Source organism: Emydura macquarii, unplaced genomic scaffold (genome assembly GCF_026122565.2).
Source record: "Emydura macquarii macquarii isolate MOO-44397 ecotype Brisbane River unplaced genomic scaffold, CSIRO-AGI_Emac_v2 contig_3530, whole genome shotgun sequence".
Lineage (NCBI taxonomy): Eukaryota > Metazoa > Chordata > Testudines > Chelidae > Emydura > Emydura macquarii.
In genome coordinates this window covers 1,927,622-1,954,347 of record NW_027133667.1, presented here as the reverse complement: position 1 = coordinate 1,954,347, position 26,726 = coordinate 1,927,622, and the positions used below count along the sequence as shown (strand labels likewise).

General features: G+C 39.0%; 1 protein-coding gene across 2 annotated transcripts in view; it reads right to left on the bottom strand.

Annotated features, from left to right (window-relative positions):
* IGF1 (insulin like growth factor 1) overlaps positions 1–26,726 on the bottom strand; it is a 71,862-nt gene that overhangs the window by 4,979 nt on the left and 40,157 nt on the right. For both annotated transcript variants that reach the window (XM_067536178.1, XM_067536177.1), the window contains exon 3: positions 11,490–11,671. In XM_067536178.1, coding sequence (XP_067392279.1) covers positions 11,490–11,671 — 182 coding nt within the window. The remainder of the gene's footprint in view (positions 1–11,489; positions 11,672–26,726) is intronic.

The window sequence follows — 26,726 nt, the reverse complement described above, 5'->3', positions numbered from 1 at the left end:
ACATTGATAACTACATTCACCTTACATGGGATTTAGGTATAAAGATTTTTCATCACACTAGGTCTTTCAATTTTATATGACAACTTTCTATCTTTTAATGATTCTGGTTAGATAACTAAATAAAACATATTTAACAGACTGTCTGTTTAACTATTCTATTGTATTGCTAAGAAATCTAGGTAATACATTCCACCAGAATGTTCAAATGACATACACATGAACAAGAAGTGCTTTTAACTAAACATAGTGGAGCAAAATAATAAGATCCAAATAAATTTAGTACAATTAAAATTAGACCGGTTCATTTTAACCTGTCACAATAGATACTCAATGTTTAGGTATATCTGTACCTAAAACTCCATTGGATAATATAGATTAAATCTGAGTCTATCATATTAACAATACAATGTGTCCATATTTGGTACTGCTCTTAAACTCAGTGGATGTTCCAACATTTGGGATGAAATTCAGTCCTGTACAGAGTGCCGGCACAAGGACTGTCCATCAGTCAAGTCCCCTTTAAGTTCTATTTTGAGGAGGTAAGTGGAATATAAATGGTGGACAAGTTTTATGCTGACCGTCTGCATAGGGGATGAAATTCATTCTTAATGAATTTGTATATATTGGGTGAAATCATGGCACCACAGATGTCAATGGCAGAATTCCCATTTACTTCAATGGGGCCAGGATTTTACCCACTGTAATTACTGCAAATCCTAAATATATAAAGTATGTGTATGTCTTGAAAATATTGTTCAGACTTCCCAGAAAACAATATAATAAAACTTTAGATTTGAAATATTAAATAGACTCTGTGTGCTGCAAACATATAATGGTATGCAGTCAAAGACTAAACATTCACTTAAAACTAGTATCTTTAAAACAGACAGTAACACAGATTTTTAAAGGTGGATTAAAAATATTAGTTTAAAAGCTGCATAGACTAGAAATGGGCTGAGACTGAAACATCAGTCAAATACCTGACCTGTCAAAAGAGGACATCATTAACTCTATATTATTTTGACTATAATTACATCTGCAGTGAAATAATGCAACTATTTTACATGTAGATTCTGTGTAATCTAGTGAATTCCAATGTATATTTGAACATACAATGTTTCTTATGCAATTGTAGTATGCTTTGTCCAAAGGTAATTGGGAGATCATAATTTATATCTTGAAATAATTTATTGGTATCACGACAGAGCAATAGTATGTCATCAGATTGCGCTATGTGTATTTTACGTTGCAGTTGCAGCCAGTTGGATCAAATTCTGCTAACAGTTACAGTGGTCTAAAGCTGGTGTAGTTCCACTGGCATTTTTGTAATTCACTCTCCACTTTGGAATTTTTCATGTGTGGCTGGGAAAACTTTGTGAAAAAACATATGCTATTTCACAATTTAACTGTCATCTAAGCGATCAATGCAGTTGTCTTTGGAACCTAATTTATTGTAGCAGAGGAGCAAATTGCTGCTGTCTGGTATTGGTAAAAATATATGTAGCACTGATAATTATTCTTGCTAATTTACATGCAACCAAATAAGATAGAATAGAAGAAAATTAGTGGTTGCTATGATTATTTCAAGTTAAGATAACTGTAAATGTGTTATTTTTATGTTTTCAGTTTTATCTGTGCTTTATTTAGAATAAGTGTGTAAAGTTGATTACCACAACATAAAAGGCCTAGAGGAAGATGTGGGTTTGAATGTTACTGACGTTAAACTAATTATTAATTTTTTTTTAGACATATGCTCACATCTAACTCTCTTGAGAGAGGTTGGAAAACTGTTTTTGACATGGGACAGTTTGGAACACTGATTCTACAGATTAGCTTGTTCGATTAAATGCTGGAGTTGGTGAGGACTTTTCAGCTGGGCCCTGACGCTGCAAACACTCACACACATGCTTAATTTTATACATTTAGGTAGTCCCATTGAATTATATGTTTAAAGTTAAATGTTTGCAGGACTGGGACTGTCGTGGCTGGGTCATGGTCAGCCAGACCTATTAGTCAGAGCCAGAGTCTGCAGTCACAGGATAGGAGTCAAGAGTCAACTGGGCTGGGATGCTGGGAGACCAGAACCTTGAGTTGTGAATCAGAATCAGGCCAGGCCAGCATATTGGTGCCAGAGGCAGGAGACAAATTGGAGGTCAGGAACCACAAGTCAGATGCACAGAGTCAAGCCAGGTTAAAATGCTGGGAGACCAAGCCATGGAAGCAGGAGCAGGTAGTAGAGAGCAGGAAACACAAGGCACACAGTCCAGAGCAGGATAGAGCCCAGTTGTTCATACAATGATTCCTGTTCCTGCTGGTGGATTAAGTAGGGCCAGCAAGCCAATCAGATGCTCTGGGACTCTGCCAATTGGACCTCATGGATGGAGCCTCACACTGAGGCTTAGCTTTATTGGTCTCAGATAAGTTATTGCCAGCAGGCTGCTAGGTGGAGGGATGGAGTGTGGATGCTCCCATGAACTTTGTGGGCCCAAGTTGGAGACCTATGGGTCATGACAGGACTCTTGATTTGTAATAGTTAGTATTGGAGTGAACGACAAAAGGCAAAGTATTAAAATCCAGTAACTTCACCAATATCTTCATAAGCCACATGAAAAAAGGGCAATTGCATTAGTTAAAACTGTTTCATATTTTGTGCTGCATTTCTCTTACAGGATCAGGCCAGCTTCCACTGTGCTGAGATATCAGAATGCCCTACAGGAACATGGAGGCAGTTTGTAGATAGTAAAGGTAAGTTATGATGTATTTTATGGGAAGGTGTGATGGTCTATACTATTATGGTCACCAATTTTACAAGATTATGATAAATCTTGTATAAAATATGCCTTGTAAGGTATCATTTGAAAACTCATAATCTGCTGAACATTATTGTCCTGGTAAAATATGTGTATCAACATTGTATGTAAAGTTATAAATTTATACTGTATAACATTGCCGTAACATTTTCCGGAATTAGAAAGGCAGGCCCAAACCAGTTTTTCAGAGACAAAGACACACTAGCACCCCAGACAGGTGTTAGAGGGCCATCACTTATTTAAGCAGCCATCCTCCAGCAGGGCGGAAGGAAGGAGGGAAGGTGTAAACAAGAAATTTACATTTCATCTCAGGGACGATTCAAACCTCACATCCACAATGTATCTCATGTCACCATGACTCATCAAGGATGTTTCTAGCACAAGAAATTGAGTTATGAAGGGGGAAGAAAACACTTGACTTCACCTCTCCTCCTCCTGTCTCTCTGCACATGACATCAACATCGCTCAAAGAACTGAACTAATGGGGGAATCGTCCCAGGCTGCAAGGAGACCCAGCCACTTTTAGGGCCACTTAGCTAGTTGAGTTAGGTATTAGTTTACATATTACTCTTTTTTATTTTCTTTTGTAACCAATCCTGACTTTTATGCATCAATGCTTATAATCACTTAAAATCTATCTTTCTGTAGTTAATAAATGTATCTTATTGTTTTATCTTAACCAGTGTGTTTGGATTAGTGTGTGTGGGGAAACTCCAGTTGGGGTAACAAGGCTGGTGCACCTATCCATTTTCCTTTGATGAAATGATGGACTTTCTATGAGCTTGCATTGGTCAGTAGTGTGCTGGAAAGTACGTCGCACATTTCTGGGGGAACAAGGCTGGGACTAAGAATGCGCAAGTGTCACCTTGCTGTTTAATTTCTGGGTGACTGGTCAGAATGCTCATGTATTTAGCTGGGAATGAATTTGCATGCTGAAGGCTGTGCAAACTGGCCAGTAGTGGATGTTCTGACAGCAAAGCAGTGTAAAAGGCACCCCAGGCTAGAGAATTAAGGGGACACAACTGATTAATGGTCCAGATTGTACCCTGGGTAATGTCATAGAAGTTCGGTAATTTTCCTTGGCAGATCACTTTCAGTGGAAGAGTACTTTTCAGCACAAGGCATAGTGTAAATGGTTTCAGTCCAGATTTGACTAGTCGAAATAGTTTGGTCTAACCACAATGGTTATCTCAGGCTGTGAGATAGAATAAGTTACTTCTATGAAGACTGTAAGGCTTTTTCATCTATTACCCTTTAATCTCTTGGTGCTGGCTGGACTGGAAATTCTATGCAAGGATTGGGGCATTTTTAAAACAGAAGTGCAACAGTGTTCTCACCTTCTGCAAAGCCTGTGAATGTTGCCAGTTGAGCTTAGAAGTCAAGGTTTTTGACAAGTTGTCAGTTGTGGTTTTGTATTAAAGAATACCAATTTTCATGGTCTCCCCTCCACCCCCCCATCCCCCGCCAAAAAGAAAGAAAAAAGAGCATTCCCTGTCCACAAATAGCCCTTTCTGCCTAGAGGAAAAACAACACAAAACCTGCAATTGGCTGCCCTTGTATGCTGGGACCCAAAGAATATAATACAAAATTTCTTGTTACCTTTCTTCTTAAGTAAGGATTTGGACCTTAGAATCCTAAATGTATGTATGAGCCTAACTCCCACTGAAATCAATGGGAGTTAGGTGTCTAAATGCTCTTGGTTATCTGAATCTAACTCCCTGGTGAGCTAGTGAGTGTTCGGGTTCCCTTGGCATCCTTTCAGGTGGTTGCTTGCCAACAGGTTGCTTCCTAAGGCTTCAACACTGAGGACCAATAGAAGCTGTGTGCCATTGTAATTCACAAACTCCCTTAGCTAACCACATTGAGAAATCCTCCTGGAAGGATGCCATGTGAGACTACACTTGGTGAAAATGGGAGTTTGTTTTTTGGCCTGTAGTCACACCACCTTACCCTTCTGCACACATCACTTTATCAGATTATTCCCCCCAATCTTAGCAACTGTGCATATTTGGTGTAGTAGTTGGCTGCATTGGGAGAGCATCATTTGGTAAAGGGTTTTGTACAGAAGGGCAGTTAAAGGGGGTGGTGAGAGGCTGGCATTCTTAGGAGGACAGAATTACAATTGCAGGGTGTGGTCTGTGGTGTGCAATAGTTGTGACAATGTTTTTTTTTAAAAGAGATATCCATCATTGATTAAAAGTAGGACTACCAAAAAAAATTTGAGCCAAACCCAAATTCAAAGTCTTCCTGTTGGAAATGTATGAAAAGTAACCAAATAAAAACTATATATAAAGTTAAAAGGGAATAAAAACTAACCACATGTAAAATTTTACTCTCATTGGCCACCAAGTTTTAGAGCAAAACAAACATGTGTAGAACTCACTTCTAACTGCAGAGTTAGTTACCTGCTGTCTCTATGGCAGGGACCCCCTATATCACAAAAGTATTGTGAGATTTTAATTTGTTGACACTATAGCTGTGAAGTGCTTTGAGAGCTCTGGGTGAAAAGCATTGTAGAAGTGCAAATTATTATTTGATTTAGTTCTGAGACCTGTAGGCCTATGTGATGTGGGTCTCACATAGTTTTTCCTGCATGGAAGGATCACAGGTGTGAAACTTCAGTTTCTGAGAAGAAAATATTTATTTTCAGATGATTCCCCAAGCTCAAAATCTGCATTAACCTCTCACTCTGGAAAATCAAATTCAAACTTATTCTATTTCGTTTTTATTATTAGTATTAGTATTATGGTTGTCTCCTGAATTTGATTTCTGATATTCTTCACGCTACATCTTTTTATGCAAAAGCAGTACGTAAAGTTTCAGCATGGTACCTTCTATCTGATGAACATACTGGGCCAAATTTCCACTGAAGTCAATGGGGCTGAATGGGTATAACTGAGAGTAAAATTTATCACATTGACTTAATAATAGTTTTTGCTGTGACATCCACTAAGAAAAACTCAAACTTCTCACAAGACACTCATCAAATCATAGGAAGCCATGACTGAAATCTAACTTAATCATAAATAAATATGATATTTCAATCTTAATTATACACGTGATTTGGCTCATCACATCAGGGTAACTGAAACAACACAGAGAATATTTAAAAGACTTTCCAATGACCTTAGCAGCAGGGTATGATAGGGATTCTAAAGACCTCCATAACACCTGCTTTCACTGGCAAGAATAATCACTGTTATATTTTTATTGGCTTAAAGTCACCCTATGTTGATGATGACCTACTTCTAGTAACTTAATTTCATTCTGTGGAGCTCTATTAAAGAACGATAGAAACATTTAGGCATAGTCCAGAATTGCCAGACTTTGCTCAGACATGCAGGGATGGAGAAGTCGATCCCTTCCTCAGAAAGAAAAGTAGTCTCTTTCCCAAAAAAAAGTAGTCTCTTTCCCAAAAAGTGCTTATGCTGGCTTTGATTTTCAATGACGTTCAGCTATTTTATTGGGCTTCAGAGTCTCGTTACTTACCTAACCTCACTGCTCCTTGTTTAATAATACACTTTTACGTTGGTCAGTAAATGTTGGCACCTACTACATGAGAAATCTTCAACAGTGTCTTTATGTAAGTGGGCAAATGTGGGGTCAAATCCCTTACTCAGTTTTTAACTAGGCAAGCCTCTTTGACTTCTCTTAGATATGCTGAAGAAGGATAATCAGCCCTAAGGTCCCATTCTTTCAAGCTATTCTACACAGGAGCATCTTTGTGCCCCCACAGAGGCCACTGACGTCAATGGGGCTCTGTGCAGACACAGGATCTGCTTGCAAGATTAGGGCCCAAGCAAGAACTTCAGGATCTGACCCAGAAGGTCTGCTTCAACACCCACTGAAGTCATTCGAAAGACTCACATTGGCTTTAGTGGGCTTTGGAGAGAACAGGCTTATTCTGAGAACTAGACAATGGATATTCTAAAGCAGATAAAGAAATTGTGCACAGCCCTAAAAAATCTTTTCCATTTAACATAATTAATTTCATACATTAAAATAAGAGTGCAAGATATACTCCATGGATTAGTCATCAGTTAAATGTATTCATTCATATATGGCACTCATTAGAGGAAAAGACCTGAACCTCATTAGTCTATTAACCTTGCCTTCGCCAATGCACACTTACAAAGTTGACTACAAAAGTGTAAAATTTATTAAATTGGAAAATGTACCTATTATAAAAAGCAATTGTTTGCCATGTTTTCTGTTGTTTCATCTGTATGCTGTATAAATTCTGAAGGTCTGTGGCATTGTATTTATTAATTTGGTATTTCAAAGTGAATTTATGTTCATGAAAAGTCGTGTATTGACAGCCCGGAAGGCTGAAGTCCCGGAAGCTGCGTGAGTTTTCAAATATCCCACACCTCTTTATTTTGGCATTCTGGCTTTGCATTTGTAAGAGCTTGAATTCATGCTCCAGTTAAATTTTCCCTAGGCACCACAGTTTTGGAAAAGCTATTCCATGGAAGGAACAACGAAAACACATATTACATTAGTTTAAGTGGTTCATAAAAATGGTGTTTTTCAAACACTAACTCCACCACCTATAAAAGCCATTATATAGTATAACTGTCCTTTTTATTTAAATAAATTTAAAACTTGCTTTTCATTTATAACATCCAGATGCATATTATTTCTGCAAGTTCCTGAGTTAGTCAATTCATCTTTCTTTCCAAAATGTGTAGTATGTTAATTGCCATTTGAACTCTCCAGCCTATGTGCTGTTGGAGAATCCAACCTTGTTATAATATTCTCTCATGCTTATTTTCATTTCATGGCAGTAATTAACGTAAATGAATAGAGGATTCAGGGAGGAAGAAACTCACCAATTTTGGCTGTCATCAGGCAGAGGAAAGTTTGATCAAACTTTATATAAAATATTCTTCTAAAAATGTTTAACTTGTCTTAGTTTTGCTTTCTTTTTACATTTCTCCCCTCTTTCCTTCTACTTTATCCCTTCATCTGCTGTAGATCTGAGTTTATCACTCCTTCTTCCCTCTGTGAGGAGAGGTGTGTTCCAACAGGATGAGGGGGCTCTTACTGCCCCATCTTCTGTTTGTGTGGAGAGGAGAGCTGTCTAGAAGGTGACTGGTTGTTCTTTTGGCCCTGAGGATGAAGTGTGTCATGAGGAACCAGTAGGTAGCTTCTGGGAATCTTCTCTCCCTTCAACCAAGGTGAGACTGTTTTTTCCCATCTGCTGAGATCATAAGGGTGTGGAGTTCAAAGAGGAGTTGCCATGGTTCTTCTCTTCTTTTTTTCTAAAGCCATGAGGATTAAAGTGCTGAGGTGTATAGAAACCACATTGGTTGCTGCTCTATGGTTTAGCTCTGCTTGGAGAAGACTTCACTCCTCATACATGCGTAGTGTGAGGTACACCTCTATGGTTGACTCCCAGTAAGTATCACAGAGCCATTTCTTCAAAGGGTTGAAAAAGGTCTTGGGGGAAGAGGTGGGACAGGGCTCACTTACTCTCAAAAGGATGCTGCATTTCTGACAAGACATTCAGAACTTAGAATTTGCTTTTAGGACTATATACATTCTGCTTTGCTTTTCTGTAACTTTTGCTGAAAATGCTTTCTCAAGTTTAACATTTGCAAAGCATAAATTTCAGTATGTTGAGGCAACTGTTCATTTTGATTTAATTTGATTTAATTTAAATCCTTTTCTCTCTCTTTTGTATTATTCTGAACCCAGCTGTCAAGTTGGATTCTGTCTCTAAGGAGAAAAAGCCCCTATGTAACTTTGCAGAGAGGGTCCTACAGGATAGATTTGTGATACCAGGCCAGTGCACACTACTCAGGCAAAATGGCCTGGACAGAAAGGTCTAACACAGAAAATGTGCTGCAAAATGTAAAAGGCAAATAACACATAAAGGGAAGATGCTGACAGACCAAACAGGAGACAAAGGTGGAAACGTGTCCAGATGTGACAATGGCCGTGAGCAGTTTACTTAGGGTCATTTAGATTGTAAGCTCATCAGGGCAGGGACATTTTTTACCACATATATGTACAGCACTTATTACAATACGGCCCCAATCTTAGAAGGAGCCTCTAGGGACAACTGTGATACAAATAATAATAATAATGGGGACTCTGATTGCTAGTGTAATGTGTGCGTGAAATAATAATGGAGAGCAAGATCAAAACAAGGAAGTGGACAAAGTTTGTTTGTGTATAATGGTTCTGGTGAAAAATGCCAGAACTACAGCTTTGGAGAGTAAAGTCATCTATTAATTTACAGAGCAGACACAGCACGTATGGGCATCTGAAGTGCAAAATTCTTCCTTAATGGTCCCTCATTGTATCTCTGCTCTGACCTACTGGAGCTAGTGAGAGGGTTCTGAAGAGATCAGTTCATGACCATTTAATATTTACCTTCTCTTTTCAAAATGGCACTTAGTGCCAAAAGCAGTGATGGTTTTATGATGTTAATACTTGTCCAGTAGGATCTGGAGTGAGGTTATAAACTCACTTCCAATAGATCCAATATTGCCATCCAATTATATTTGGATAGTGATGAATTGGTAACATAAGAAAGTAAGAACATAAAAATGGCCATATTAAGTCAGACCAATTATCCATCTAGTCTAGCATCCTGTTTTCTGACAGTGGCCAATGCCAGGTGCTTCAGAGGGAATGAACAGAACAGGCAATCATCAAGTGATCCATCCCCTATTGTCCACTTCCAGCTTCTGGCAGTCAGAGGCTAGGGACGTCCAGAGCCTGGCGTTCCATCCCTGACCATCTTGGCTAATAGCCATTGATAGACCTATCCTCCATGAATGTATTTAGTTCTTTTTTGAACTCTGTTATAGTTTTGACCTTCACAGCATGTCCTGGCAATGAGTTCCACAGCTGACTGTGCATTGTGTGCAGAAGTACTTCTTTTTGTTTGTTTTAAACACGGTGCTTATTAATTTCATGGCTCCTGGTTCTTGTATTATGTGAAGGAGTAAATACCGCTTCCTTATTCATTTTTTCCACACCATTCATAATTTTATAGTTCTCTATCATATCCCTCCTTAGTCATCTGTTTTCCAATATGAAAAGTCCCAGTCTTTTTAATCTCTCCTCATATGGAAGCTGTTTTACATACCCTTAATCATTTTTGTTGCCCTTGTCTGTACCTTTTCCAATTCTAATATATTTTTTTGAGATGGGGCGACCAGAATTGCACAAAGTATTCAAGGTGTGGGAGTAAAATGGATTTAGACAGTGGCATTATGATATTTTCTGTCTTATCTATTCCTTTCCTAATGGTTCCTAACATTCTGTTAGCTTTTTTGACTGCCGCTGCACATTGAACATATGTTTTCAGAGAACTATCCACAATGATTCCAAGATCTCTTTCTTGAGTGGTAACTGCTAATTTAGATCCCATCACTTTGTATGTATAGTTGGAATTATGTTTTCCATTGTGCAATACTTTGCATTTACCAACATTGAATTTCAGCTACCATTTTGTTGTTCAGTCACCCAGTTTTGTGAGATCCCTTTGTAGCTCTTCACAGTCAGCTTTGGACTTAACTATCTTGAGTAATTTTGTATCATCTGCAAATTTTGCCACTTCACTGTCACACCTCTTTTTCAGATCACTTATGAATATGTTCAACAGGACTGGTCCCAGTACAGGTCCTGGAGGGACACCACTATTTACCTTTCTTCATTCTGAAAACTGACAATTTATTTCTATTCTTTGTTTTCTGTCTTTTAACCAGTTATTGACCCATGAGAGGTCCTTCCTTCTTATCTCATCACTTCCTTAAAAGCCTGTTGTGAGGGATCTTGTCAGAAGCTTTCTTAAAGTCCAAGTACACTATATCCAATGGATCACCTTTGTCCACGTTTGTTGATCCCCTCAAAGAATTTTAATAGATTGGTGAGGCATGATTTCCCTTTACAAAAGCTGTGTTGAATCTTCCCCAACAAATTGTGTTCATTTATGTGTCTGTAAATTCTGTTCTTTACTATAGTTTCAACCAATTTGCCTGATAATGAAATTAGGCTTATCAGCCTGTGATTGTGATTCAGAACTCTTGGGTGAATACCATCTGGTCCTGGTGAGTTATTACTGTTTAATTTATCAATTTGGTCCCAAACCTCCTCTACTGATACCTCAATCTTGGACAGTTCTTCAGATTTATCACCTAAAAAAGAATGGCTCAGGTGTGGGAATCTCCCTCACATCCTCTGCAGCAAAGAATTCATTTAGCTTCTCTATAATCATCTTATCTTCCTTGAGTGCTCTGCTAGCACCTTGAGCATCCAGTGTCCCCACTGATTGTATGGCAGGCTTCCTGCTTCTGATGTGCTTACACATATTTTTACTTTTAGTTTTTGAGTCTTTTTCTAGTGGCTCTTCAAATTCTTTTTTGGCCTGCCTAATTATACTTTTACACGTGACTTGCCAGAGTTTATTCTCCTTTCTCTTTTCCTCAGTAGATAACTTAGAGGTGAAATACTTCACATTCAATAGTCTTTTCAAGGAACCAGGCATTCCCTTGACAGCCGTTACTTTCCAAAAGTGCCACTAAATCTTCAATACCTATAAGCAGCATACATTTGAAACCTAGGGGATATTTTAAATATGATTCACAATCATGATGCTTTTCCTTATTAAGTAAAACACATATACTATTTGCTACATGATCAGACTTGAGTAAATTCTCCTACCCTTTGTGCTTTTGGCATATCGGTGTGGCGCTGAGCACGTACAGAACGTGTAGATTTGGGTGGCTTGATAGGAGCGCAGTACATTTCCAGCCTCCTCAGGTCACAGCTCTGGAAGCAGCATTCATCCACTATTCCCTTGTGGTGTAAACGTCTACTGCTGGATCCATACCCTGTTGGCTTACCTGCACACAACACAAATGGGAGAGTTTAATTGTTGGGGGAAAAGAAATGCAAAAGCCTTAGTAGCACTCCTATGATAGATTGCATTATTATAGCTGGAATACTAGTGACAGCTGTAGTAAGGCTGCCAATGTGTTTCCATTCTAAGACAGTTCCTTAGATGCTCATAATACTGAATCATTCACTTGAAAATGTCCAGGCTTTGTCTATGCCGAAGGGTGATGTTTTTTAACATTTGAGCAAAACCATAACTTTTCTTATTACAAAAATGTTGTTAAAATCTTTGGAACTATTTTAGCACTAAAAGATATTGAGGGTGGGAAACTTAAATGTGGCAAACAGATAGTCGTCAGAGCGGAATGTACCTCATTATTTGGGTGAAAACTGACTTTGAATTGGGGGAGTTAGGAGCTATTTAAATATCATAATTTGTGCATAAAAATAATAGAAATGTAGGACTGGAAGGGACCTTAATAGGTCATCTAGTTCAGTCCCTTGCGCTGAGGCAGGACTAAGTATTATCTGGACCATCTCTGACAGGTGTTTGTCTAACCCGTTCTTAAAGACCGGCAATGACAGAGATTCCACTGCCTCTCTAGCTAATTGGTTGCAGTACTTAACTGTCCTTAAAGTTAAGAATGTCTAACCTGAATCTCCCTTGCTGCAATTTAAGCCCATTGCTTCTTGTCCTGCCCTCAGTGGTTAAGGAGAACAATTTATCACCCTCGTCTTTATAACAACCTTTTACGTGCAAGTCTCCACCCTCACTCTTGTCTTCTCCAGACTAAACAAACCTAATTTTTTCAATCTTTCCTCATATGTTATGTTTTCTAGACTTTTAATCATTTTTGTTGCTCTCCTCTGGTCTTTCTCCAATTTATCCACATCTTTCCCAAAAAGTGGTGCCCAGAACTGGACACAGTACTCCAGCTGAGGCCTTATCAATGCTGAGTAGAATAGAAGAATTACTTCTCGTGTCTTGGTTACAACACTCCTGCTAATCCAGAATGATGTTTACTTTTTTTGCAACAGTATTTTATTGTTGACTCGTATTGAATTTGTGTTGCCCTATAACCCTGATATCCTTTTCTGAAGTACTCCTTTCTAGGCAGTCATTTCCCATTTTGTATTTGTGTAAATGATTATTCCTTCCTAAGTGTAGCACTTTGCATTTATTCTTGTTGAACTTTATCCTGTTCATTTCAGACCAAAGCATTTTCAATCCCTCCCAGCTTGATATCATCCACAAACTTTATAAGTGTATTCTGTATGCCATTTATCGAAATCATTTATGAAGATATTGAATAGAACTGGACCCAGGACAGATCCCTGTGGGACTCCACTCAATATGCCTTTCCAGTTCAATTGTGAACCATTGATAGCTACACTCTGAGTATGGTTTTCCAGCCAGTTGCCCACCCACCTTATAGTAGGTTCATCTAGACTGTATTTCCCTAATTTGTTTATGAGACGTTCATGTGAGACAGTATCAAAAGCCTTAATAAAGTTGAGTTATATCACATCTGCTGTTTTCCTCCCTGTCCACAAGGCCTACTACCCAATCGAAGAAGAGTAGTAGGTTGATTTGATATGATTTGTTCTTCACAAATCCATGTTCACTATTACTTATCACCTTATTATCTTCTAGATGCTTACACTGATTTATTATTTGTTCCATTATCTTGCTGAGTACTGAAGTTAAGGTGACTGGTCTATAATTCCCTTGGTTGTCCTTATTCCCCTTTTTAGAAATAGATAATGAATAGTAGTTTTTTAAAAATAATGGATAGTGCTGTTAAGCTACTATTTCCTAACATTTTAAATAAAAGGAGGCTGCACTGAGCCAGCATCTGAGGCTAAAATTAACAGTAAAGGGAAAAAAATATAGTGAATTTCTACAGACCATAAGATGTGGTTTAATGAGAAAACATTAAGCAGTAGAAAGTAAGGTTGAATCGGCAGTAACCAGTAAAGTGCTGTAAAAGCAGTGAGCATTAAGGTGCATGGTGAATGAGGGAGGGCTGTTTACTGTTGCCTGGCACCATATAGTTAGAGCACAATGTATGAAGCAGGACTGGTATTGCATACTGTTTGCTGCTTATTGCGCCTTATGGTCATTGAGCAGTTGCGATAAGTATATGCTCTGTGAACAAGGCATTGTTTGCACATCAAATGTTTGTTATTTGATTACACTAATGTTTATCCAATGTGAACACAAAACAGGAACCAATGCAGCAGAAATGAATCAATGTAATAAATCAAATTGATGGTCTCAGAAGATGTTTTGCAGTATTAATCCAGCTCTAACCAACAGTCATGTCATTAAATTCCCCACAACAACCACTTCTATTTTCTCTCCCTCTGATCCATGTCTTCCTTCTCTTTAAGTGTCTTTTCTTATTTCTCGGCTAGTTTCTGCTTTTGTCTCCACACTGTGAGATCAGGCAGGGAGTTGGGCATGGAGTAGCCATCTCTTTGCTGGGCCTGTAGTTTTACTACTAACGAGTGATGACATCAAGTTGCTCTGTCAGGAGACTGAGTTTTAGGGAGGGATGAAGGACTCTGGCTTGATGAAGAGTGAGACTATCACAAAGTTGATGAATTTAATTTTTCACTGGGAAAATCTTGCTTCTTGCCCTTTTAGAGTAAATTTTGGAGGCACATCCATAAAGACATCCTCTAGTTGTCAGTTTGGAGAAGACAGTACAATTTGTACTCCTTTGTGATTAAAACAAATAATCAGTGATCAAGAGCCCCTGAGATCTCAGTACATCCATAAAAGAAAATACTTCTTTTAGTGATAAAATATGTCTAACTTTTTAGCCAGGGATACCGTCAGCTAAGAACTAACTGTCCCTGTGAGCTTTGTAAACTTAAACAATTGCTTTTTTTTTTTTTTTTTAAATAAACCCCCTTTCCAGGGATTATAAATTAAAGAAAAAGAAAAACATGCTTACTTAGTACATTGTAAGCCACTGAGGACCTCTATACTGTACATTCTCTGCTAAATTATTTGTTTCATAAGGATAAACAGGACAGCAAGCCAGGAATAGATTACAGTCATATTTTTTTTGTGGTGTAGGGCTGTTTTTTGGTGAGTTTGTATGTGTACCACTGAAATGTCTTATAAATGTGCAGAGATAAAGAAATACAATTTCTTTGAAAGGATCATCTACAGTATTTTCACCCATTAAGTAACACTATTACCTGTGAGATATATAAGACCTGATTCTGAAGCTTTCTAACTTGATCTCCTCAGCATAACTTATTTTACTTTTCCTGGTACTGGGAGCTGTCTCAGATTCTCTCTTACTTTTTTTTTTCCATTTAAATCACTGCAGGTCAAATTCTATCCCTGGATGTGCCTGTGTAATGCTCACTGATACAGATCATTGAACTCTTCATAGAAACTAATTGATCAAATTTAGCTCTTTTTTCACTTTACAAATGGCTTGTTCACAGATTTTGATTTTAACGAATCTGTTGTCTTGTTTTAATTTAGATTTGTAAAATTTTGAGGTCAGGAACTTTCTTTTGTACTTGCCGTGTTTTTACAATACCTAGCCAGCCCTGATACTGACTGGTTCCTCTGGGCACTACTGAATTCCTAATAAACAGTCAGAATAATATATTCACTGACACGCTATTTATCAACTGCAATTTGCGCAGTATGCCTTTTCCATCTAGAAAAGAAGGGAAATTACATTCTGCCAAAAAACCAGAACCAATTCAGAGTAGCCATTGCTACTGTCTGGAGAGTAAGGCTCTGTTTCAGCAAAGCACTTAAACGTGTGCCTATGTCCATCCGTATTCAGCAGAGCCCTAAAGCATGGGCTCAACTTTAAACACACGATTAAGTCCCATTGAAGTTTGCTTTGCTGAATGGGGTTGGATCTAAGCATGTACTTAAAGTTAAGCACATGCTCAAGTGCTTTGCTGCATCAGGACTTCAATGAGCCAGACTACATGGTTCTGACAAGGTGCTAAGGACCTGGGAGTCATCATCAAAAAGTTAGTCTGTTCTCAGTCATTCTGTTTATCTTAAGGTATTTCTACACTTACAGTGGCATATAGAGTACAGGCACAGCACACCCAGCTAGCACAGGTATAAACAGCAGTGCAGACAGTGAGACACTGCTTAGGTGAGCACAGACACACCAGAACATTAGGGTATATACCCTATATAGCTCTCTATACACCCAAGCAGTGCCTCCTATATCTACCCTGTAGTGTCCTGCTGCTGGAGTCTTTCCCTGCTGCAGTGATAAGCTCCAGCAGGGAAGAAAGGCAGCAGGGAAAGGCTCTGGCAGTTCCCCATTACGGGAGCCTTTCCTGCTGCCTCCTCCCAACCAGAGCCTTTCACTGCCGTGTGTAGCTACACACCACAGTGTGGACTCAGCCTTTCTTCCACTGTGACATGGAGCTACATGTGCCCCACACACCGCCCCCAGTGCAGGCCAAGCCTTCTGTGGTCTTTAGCACCATAATATCTGAGTGATGGGGAATGCCGCCATCATTTTTCATCTATAAACCGTTATGAGATTTCAGCGATAATAATATTTATTGTTTCTTTAGCACTTTTCATGTAAAGATCTCACAAACAATAAAGCCTCACAAAGACCCTAAGAGGTAGGTCAGTTGTATTCTCTTCCGATGGGGAAATTGAGGCACGGTAAGATTAAGTCATTTGTCTAATACTTCTTCAATAAATTATCAGTCAAATTGTCCCAGGAAATCGCCCTTCTCTGACATCTAGACATGTCTTGTGAATGACAGTGTCTTTCTCTAGTGAAATTTCCTGAGAAGAGAACAGTATCCCTGGTTCTTTACCAGCTCCAATTAGCTGTTATGCAGACGTATCCGAACATTGCTTCCACTAACCTTTTTCTTTAATGGTAATGTTTTGTCTCAGTGCTCTTGCTATTTTCTGTGAAGCACTATTGGCTGAATAGATATTTCTGAGGCATTTGTACATAAAGGGGGTATAAAGGAAGTAGTTAAATTCAAAGGAAGTTTAAAAAGCCTGAAAACTTCCCAACTGTACTGAAGTGTATTATAGTTAACATTTAACTTTGATATGAATAAACAAAGCAGAAATGAGCTAGTAGGTTGAAATGATTCTACTGGAAAATGTTTGCTCTCTTTTAAGGATCAATAGGGTCCACAAAACTTCTTCTCAGCTGCCACTGAACCCTATAGGTGCCTAAATTCATTCAGTGCCTAAGTTTTTGCAGCAAAAGTTCCATGAACACCTACATTTCTGCCTCTGGGCATGTGCACTGCTGACCCACTCTGGGCGTTTGGCTGCCCATCTTGTCTGTGGAGACTGCTCTGGTCGGTGTGCTCAGAGGCCACTAGCCGGCTGGGTCCCATTCAAAGTCCGGCAGGTGGTGCAACCCAGCCTATTACTTTTCCCAGTAATTAGAGCACTCACTTGGGATGTGGGCACCCCAGGTTCAGTCGACCCCGCTGCCTGAGGCAGGAGAAAGGATTTGAACATAGGTTTCTGACACCCCTCAGAGGAGTGCTCTAATCACTGAGCTATGGGATATTCTGACGTGGGCTCCCTTTCTCTCTCCTGTTGAAGCTATTCCACTGTGTGTAACTACTTAAAGAGTCATTGGGGGCAGTGAGAGAGTAAGAATGACTCTCTAGTCTGATGGGTAGGGCACCCAGCTGGAAGATGGGAGACCGAGGTCCAGTCCCCCTGCTTCAGTGATTCTTTATTTATTGCCCCACAATGGAACAGCTTAAGCAATAGCGACTGAGGAACCCTCATATCAGAATATCCCATAACTCAGTGATAACAGCAGCCTCTGAGTGGTGTGGAAGACCTTTGTTCAAATCTTTCCTTCCCCTCAGGCAGATGTGGGAATTAAACCTGGGTCTCCCACATCCCAGGTGAGTGCTCTCGCCACTGCTTTAAAAGTTACAGAGTGGGCACCACCACAACTGGCCATCTTGTATGGAGTTAGGCACTTGCCTAACTCATTCCCACAAGAAATGCCTTAGCTATCCAGGAGAGAGGTTCTCAGGTGTGGAGATCAGTCATTCAGGATAGGCACCTCTCTGTAGTTCAGGGTGAGGCACTGAACGCCATGAGAGGGGAGGGACTTAGCACACACCCCTCCTGTTGTCATCTCCCATTAACCAGGTTGGCAGTTCCCCAGATAGTGTGCTGGCTTTTGTAGATCTCATCCGAAGGCACTTAGCTCTTCCCATTCATTGTACAGGGAGTCTAGGTGCATAACTCAGGCTTTGCAGGTTACAGAGTTGTTCCGTGGATTGTCTAGGTGCCTAAAATGTAGGTCTTGCAATGTTGAGTATCACAACGCCTAAGTCGTTTTGTAGATTTGGGCCAACACACAAAGGAAACAAACAGAAGAAAATAGATTTTTTTTCTCTAGACTCTTTCAGTTATGATAATTTCAGGGGTTACCTGTAACAACAGCCAGTGATAGACAAATAGAGCTTTTCAGACAGTAGCATGATTTTTAAGGTGACTGTACCCCTAAAATCAAGCACTGCAATATAAATAACACTTATTAGCTCAGACAAGGTTCCAATAATAATTACAGTCAAATATGATAGCTACTTCCCTATGGCCCTGACAAGGAGTTCTTCCTGCAAAGGAATTGCATCAGGATCAGAGTCTCTGGGCCCTATTCAGGAAAGCACTAAAACATGCACTGAACTTCAAGCACATGCCTAATTCCCATTAAAGTTAAGCCTTTCTTTAGGTTTTCTAAATGGGGATAGACTTAAGCATGTGCTTAAGTGCTTTCCTGGATCAGGCCCTACATGGGTGAATAGCATGAGAAAATATAGGCAAATAGTCCTACACATGCAACATCTGTCATATTCATAAAAATTTTATAATAAAAGGAAATGGACTGACGTGGAGTTCATTCAAGGGAATGAGCTCCATAACCTTTTGTTGTTGATATTGTAATCTGTTGTTACCTAAAAGCTAGGATTGCCTAAAAATACTGATCGATCCTGACATGCCAGTGTGACGTATCAAATCCTGCTCACCCACATAGTCCTTCCCTTTCATTCTGACACAACTTCAAAACTGCTTTCTGGCTGCCATCAAACAGTTCCTTATATTTACTCAACCTTCAGAATGATGCCTTTGGACATGTAACAGTCCTAGGAATTCCTTTTTGCTGATGTATATTGGTGTCCTTGGAGGTTTGTTTCCTTTTTTGTCAGCTGTTAGCTCCAAAGAGGTTTCATATCATGTAGGTCAAAGTTTACTTAATAGAAATTTTGGCTACCATTTAATCTACTGTAGCAAAGTATTTCACTGTTTCTTGAAAATGAGCCAAGTTATAGAATTCCAATGGTTAAACAGCTGGCTTCTGTAATAACAGCACTTCCCTTTAAACAATGCGTAACCGTGAAGTAATTCAGCAGAGCCTTCTCTATGCTAGACTTTTCTTTTTGCACCAAATTTCTCACTGTTCAGCTCTACTGGTAGTAGCAATGTTGGGAACTCTAGTGAAGACATGCTACAGAAGGTTTAACCATCATGCCATCTAGACCTCCTCTGAGGATCACAAGCTGCACTGCTCTGGTAATATTAACCATAAGAAAGTTCATGAAAAATAGTCCAGAGTTAATGCAGAGCTAGCTTACTACCACAAGTACCCTGAAAGGAACTGTGGCTTCACCCAAATCAGAATAATTACACAAATCCTCACATTTTGGTGTAATAAGTAATACGTTTGTCATTATTGGAGCAGAAGCAGAGAATGATGTTGAGCCCTTGATTCAGAAAATCATCCCTACTTAGGAAACCACTTAAGCACATGCTTAACTTTAAGCATGAAATCAAAAAAAGGGGAAATCCAAATGTCCCCAAATCTACAAAGTCAAGATTTTTAAATGTGACTAGTGATTGTGTGCCCCAATTTTGGGGTGCTCATATAAGGGTACTTTAAATGAGTCTGTGACAAATCTGTCCCCTTTAAAGTGTCTGATACTGGATACCCAAAAAATGAGGTACGCAAAATCTCATTTTGAAAATCTTGACCCCTAAAGGCATCATTTGCTATGGGCAATGGGGGCAGTTGGCCTCCCTGACCTTGGTTTCCCCTCTCCCCCTGACTTTTCATATGCCTGTGTGTCTTCCACTTTTTGCCTCCCTCCCCCTGACTTTGAGGATATGCTATTATCTCACATAATGTTCTATATGCTGACACAACTTTGCCTGCCAGAATTTTTCTGCAATGATGCCCCTGATGATGACTAAACTGTTCCCATTGTAACTTGTGCATGAGTTTACTTCTAAGACATTTCTTTAGCGTTTCCAGTCACTACTGGGAAAATTAGAGGCCTGTGTTCAATCAAAAGGAAAAGTCTATGTTTTGATGATTGTATGAATGATTACAAAAATCTGGCTACCTGTTGTCAAAGCTCCTGTACACTAGGAATGATTTAAAACTTAAATCTCGCAAACAAAGCAAGATGATTTTCATAAAAATGTAGTGCACCTGTTTCAAGCCCTAAACAGTGAGTTGCAATTTTGTTTTTGTTTTATTGAGAGTGGTAAAATTTGGATTTTGTTTATAGCCACCAAAATGAGCATATATATGCATTTGTAAATATATCATAATGCATCTACTAGCTTTGAAGCCTATTTTTTACATATATGAGACTAAGGGATGAGTTTTATCAAGATAATGAAATCTGGATGAGAGTATATGCATTTTTTTTTTATTTTATTTTTTTTACATTGAAAGCACTAGATTGTACTCAGCTACTGCTTTGTAGGACACTTAGTTCCATAGAATTCTGAGTGTAAAACAATGAGATATAGTCTTAATTCATTGTAAAGGGCTTTGTCTTTGCAAATCCTAAGAGAATTTTGCTGGGAAAGCATGTGCACTCAGATGCATAGCAATGTAACATATGAAGTCATGTGACTTCAGTGAGAGTTTTGCCTTGAGGAATCATAGGATCGTAAAGATGTAGCACTGTAAGGGACCTCAGGAGGTTCTTTAGTCCATCTCTCTGTGCAATGGCAGGATTAAGTGTATAAAGATTCATGGATTAGTCTTCATGAGAAAAAAATCACTGTGTTTTGAATAGAGAAATCCATACGGGCAACAAAATATAACATTGTAGTTCAGCTTTTGAAAACCTAGATTAACAAACTGTAGGCTAAATCCATTTAGAAGGAAATTACTACTTCTGTCTTTGTGGATTTAGTCTCCAGTTTGTGTTAATTTTTAATTTTGGTTAGTGTTTGCCAGACAACATGCCACATAATTGAACAGGGTAATTTCCTCCCCTAGGAATCTGCTTTCAGAAACAATTTTTTGCTCTTCATTGTGTGTTTAATTTTAATCCCATTCTCCCCAACCCTTCCCAACAACCCTTCTTAAACTCGTTTCCAAAGTACAGCGTTTGTAACAATTTACCCTCACACATAGCTGCATTGCACTATGCCCTCTGCACAGAGCCACTATTCAGAAGCCATTCAGTATACTAAACATGTGATAAGGCCATTATTCTTCACATAGTAGTTTCAAAGTCACTTGCACTGATGTGAAGACCTATAGGCTTGGGTAATATTGCACTGGGATATGAAGCAAAAATTTTATAGTTTTAGAATTCTTAAAAAACCCCCAAAAACCTAACAAAGTTGAGAAATAATATGATGTATTGCTTTAGACCAATACAATGCTCCAGGGGGTGAAAACCTTGCCAACACAGCACAATTTACAAGCCTAGGTCAGATTCCAGCATTGGAAAGTGATAGACACTGCCAAAAAAAATTATACTTTGGCAAGAGAAATGCTTTGCTGGACAGAAATTCATTTCTAAGAGAATAGCCAGGTTTATCAAGGTCTAGGATAAGATAATCAGAAGCCAGTAGGTCATTGTTACATTTGAATACACACAATATTGCATACTGTGGTGCAGCTTTCATAGAGAGTATTGGAACTGCATTCTTCCAACTCTAATGAGAATATATTCCCTGTTCTTCTTACAATAGAATAACATTACACTATGTCCTCTTCTTCTTGTATTTGTTCTCACAACAATGAAGTACTGCTTAACAATTTTCTGTAGTAGTGGTGATGGCACTGACTTCAGCTATCCAAATAAGACATGGACCCCCAATGTCTGATTTGAATATGGATAGAGAGGACATATACCACTAATAATGGCAAGCCCCAGATATTTCTGGATGTGATAGCGGACAGATTTCTTCACTAGATAACTGCTGAACCAACAAGAGGCTATTTTAGATTTAGTTTTGGTAAGTAGTGAGGACCTCATAAAAGAACTAGTTGTAGAGTTACAGCCTTGGTTCAGGTGATCATGAGTTAATTCAGTTTAAACTAAATGGAATGATAAACAAAAATAGATCTGCAATTAGGGTCCTTGATTTCAAAAGGGCAATCTTTACAAAATTAAGGAAATTAGATAGGGAAGTAGACTGGACTGATGAACTCAAGGATCTGAATGTGGAGGACGCTTGGAATTACTTTCAGAGTTGTAGAAGCTATCTTGAGTCTGCATTCTAAGCAAAGGGAAAAAATTTGTAGGAAAAGGCTGCAGAACAAACTGGATGAACAAGCATCTCAGACAGGTTATTAGGAGAAAGCCTACAAGGAATGGAAGATGGGAGGGATCAGCAGGGAAAGTTACCTCTTGGAAGTCAGAAAGTGTAGGGGAAAAGTGAGAACTGCCAAAAGCCAGCAGAGCTGGACCTTGCAAAGAAAATTAAAACCAATAGTAAAAGGTCCTTTAGCCATATGAATAAAAAGAAAACAAGGAAAGAAGAAATGGGATGGTAAGCACTGAGGATAGGATAGAGAATAAAGATAGTCTAGGTATGGCCCAGCACCTAAACAAATACTTTGACTCAGTTTTTAATAAGAGTAATAGGGTGCTTGGGGGCAGTGGTAGGGTGGCTATTGGGAACCAGGATATTGAAGTAGAAATTATCACTTCCAGGATGGAAGCCAAACTCAGACAGCTTAATGGGGCCAACTGGGGAGACCCAGATAATCTCCATCCAAGAATATTAAAGGAACTGGCACATGACATTGCAAACCCAATGGCAAGGGGCCAGACCCTCTGACTGGAGAATTGCAACGATAGTATCTATAATTAAGAAAGGGGAAAAGGTGATCTGGGAAACTACAGGCTGGTTAGTTTGACCTCAACTGTATGCAAAGTCTTAGAACAAATTTTGAAAGAGTAATTAAAGGCATGGAGGTAAATGCTAATCGGGATAAAATGCAATGTGATTTCACAAAAGGTAGATTGTGCCAAACCAACCCGATCTCTTTCTTCGAGAAGATCACTAATTTTCTAGACAAAGAAATGCAGTAGATATAATCTACCTAGATTTCAGTATTTTATACAATTCCACATGGGAAATTATTAGTTAAATTGGAGAAGATGGGGATTAATATGAGAATTGAAAGGTGGGTAAGAAATTTGTTAACTGGGAGTCTATAATGGGTCATCCTGAAAGGTAAACTGTCTGGTGGGAAGGATGTTACTAGTGGAGTTCCTCAAGGATCGATCTTGTGACCAGTCTTATTTAAGATTTTCATTAATTACCTTGGCACAAAAAGTGTGTGTCCTAATAAAATTTGAGGATGATACAAAGTTGGAAGGTATTGGCAATATAGAGGAGATCTGGAATATCATGCAAGAAGATCTGGACAGTCTTGAAAACTGTAGTAATAGAAATGGGATGAAATTTAATAATGCTAAGTGCAAGGTCATGCATTTAGGGACTAACAACAAGAATTTTTGTTTTCAGCTGGGGACTTAGCAGTTGGAAGTAACAGAGGAGGAGAAGGACCAGGAAGTATTGGTTGATCTCTGGATGACTATGAGCCACCAATGTGGCGCAGCCATGGAAAAGGCTAATGCAATCCTACGATGCATCAGGTGAGGTATTACCAGTAGAAATAGGAAAGCGTTATTACCATTATATCAGGTACTCGTGAGACCTCACATGAAATATTGTGTGTGGTTCTTGTCTCCTATGTTTAAGAAAGATGAATTAAAACTGGAAGAGATGCAGGGAAGGGCTCCTAGGATGATTCAAGGAATTAAGAACCTGCCTTACGAGAGGAGACTTAAGGAGCTTGGCTTGTTTAGCCTAACAAAATGAGAACTGAGGGGAGTTATGATTGTGCTCAATAAATACATCAAAGGAATAATCACTAGGGAGGGAGAGGAGTTATTTTAGTTAAGAGCCAATGTTGGCAAAAGAATGAATGGATATAAACTAGCTATCAACAAGTTTAGGCTTGAAATTAGATGAATGTTTCTAACCATCAGAGGAGTAAAGTTCTGGAACAGTCTTCCACAGGCAGTACTGGGGGGAAAAAAACCTAACTTTTTTCAAGACTGATCTTGATATATTTCTGGAGGGAATAGTATGAAGAGATTGCCTACAATGGCATATGGCCCATGTGTGACTGCTCTTAGCAAATATCCCCAATGGCCAGAGATGGGACACTAGATGGGAAGTGCTCTTAGTTACCACAGAGAATTCTTTTTTAGGTGCCTGTTTAGTGCATCTTGCCCACATGATCAGGGTCTAACTGATCACCATATTTGGAGTCAGGAAGAAATTTTCCCCTGAGGCAGATTGGCAGAGACTCTTGGATTTTTTGCCTTCCTCTTCAGCATGGGTTAGGGTCATTTGCTGATTTGAAATAGTGTTAGAGGTGGATTCTCTTAACTTGAAGTTCTTATATCAAGATTTGAGAACTCCAGTGACTCAGTCAGAGGTTATGGGCTTATTACAAGAGTGGGTGGGTGAGGTTGGATTAGTGAGTGAAAAGCAGTGTTAAAGCCATTGTTTGATTAAAATCCTGGCTTCACTGAAGTCAATATCAAAACTCTCATCGACTCCAGTGAAGCAGGATTTCACCCTATAAATGGTCTGCAAGAAGTTGCTTATCACTTCCATTGTCTTCATCGGGCTTTGAATCAGGTCCATAGTGAGAAATCTTCTTCTTTCCCTTCCATCCGTCACGATGGAGAATAAACCTCAGTTCACTAACATGTAAAGAGACACAGGGTCAATGGATCTGAGGGAAGACCATGAGGGAGGCAAGAGCAAAAAAACTAGCAAGATAGCCTATATCAGAATGACCATTTTCCGGTGGCAACACTTGTGAGAATGGAATATAGTACATGAATTCTAGCTATCTAATAGAGTTTCTAAGCATATAGGGCTCCTTGGATGTCCTTCCTTAGCTGTATTCTGAGGAATGATAGAAGATAACAAATGACGTGATGTTCTTCTCCCTACATTTCAGCATCAATATCTTGTAAGGGTCATTAGGATTGAAGGGCTTTTGAATAATGACAGAATAGAATTTGTTTCTCTGTGGCATCTTTCACACTCCAGATACGTCAAAATGCTTTACAAAGATATGTTAGCACAGTGACTGAAAAAAAACTGCACACTGCCATTATAACTCCTGTTGCTATGATGATTTTTATTTATCCTTTGATAGTTCCCAAAGGTCCTGATCACAATCAAGTCACCATTGTTGTTAGTCTCTGTACAAACACATAGGTAGACAACGGTTCTTGTCTCAAAAAATTTGCAATCTCATTAAAGACAAGTGAGCATAACAAACAATGGAAAAGAATGAGGATAATGGTAACTATATTGTACAATTTCACAGGTTTGCAATGGGCACAATATAATAGAGGCTCAAGTTATCATTACAAAGCTCTTCGTCAGCAAAGCTGCAGTTTCATGCTCTATACTATGCAGAAATAGAGCATGAGTAATATATAAGCCACTAGCATTTCATTCTGTATCTGTGGCTTCAGCTTGAGTAGTGTTGTCTGAACCAGCCCTGACTGAGAGCTTTATAGTTCCAGCTGTTGTACTTTTCTTTAGGAGTTAGAGGGTGATTGGTTACCATAACAGTGACAAGATAAAGACATAAATAGGGCTGCTAACATAATTTCAGCTTGTAGATATCCTATACCCATAATTTAGAAAGTGAGTTATTTGCCAGGGAGTTGAATTTTGGATTACTGCCACTTTCTAACTATTGAGGTACACATAGGTTCCCATCATCACCGTGTTCCCAGTGCCTCCCAAGTATTTCTGAAGGTATCCTCACAGGACATCTGATAGGTAGTGATGTATTTACCCCTTTTCTCAGTTGGGAAACTAAGGCAAAAAAGAGATTAACAGCTGTATTTGTTTACCCCTTCTCATGTTAAATAGTAACTTGCTCCAAGTTAAGAAGACTCCTCACGGAGCAAGAGACTTTTTAATTTGAATAGTGGTGGCAGAATACAGCCCTAAGTGATTTGTCCAAGGGAAATCTGTGACAGTGCCAGGAACTAAACTTGGATCTCCCAAGGCCCAGTATAATGCCTTAACCACATCACTATCTTCCCTTCAGCCCTCTTTTTAGTCATTAGATTCATGCTATTGGCTTGTAAAAGAGTAACCTTGAAAGAAAAACATTCCTGTGAAGTCACGATGCTCCTGTTAAACTTGTTTAATGAGCTAAAAGAAAAAGTGAAGCTTTCCAGTAGAGTACATAGTTATTAGAGAGTGAGAATAAAGTCACTGGGATGAGAGAGGGATAGTGACTTTTGACTGGAGAATAAAACCCAAGTAGCTAAAATAAACTGGTGGGCCTGATTCACCTCTGTCTCATACTGGTTTTACATTACTGTTACTCCATTCACTTTGATGGATTTGTTCTCATTTAACACTCTAGTACCTGTAAAGAGAATCATATTCAGTGGCAGCAATAGAAACAGAGAGCATGTTTTGAGAAATAAGTGATGATTCTCAAAAGATGTTCCTTGGATGATTGAACACTCCTTGCTGCTGATGAGGGGATCCTAGAGGGATCATCTCTGGTACAATCCTTGTAGGACCACAGAATCCTGCAGTGCTTACAGGCAGTGAAGTTTGGGAGCAAATAGGAAAAATTCCTGAACTTACAGAGCTGACAGAACCCTCTTATTCCTGCTTTTTTTTAAAAAGGGCAACATGCCCTTTGAAGCAGGATTTTTTATGTTCTC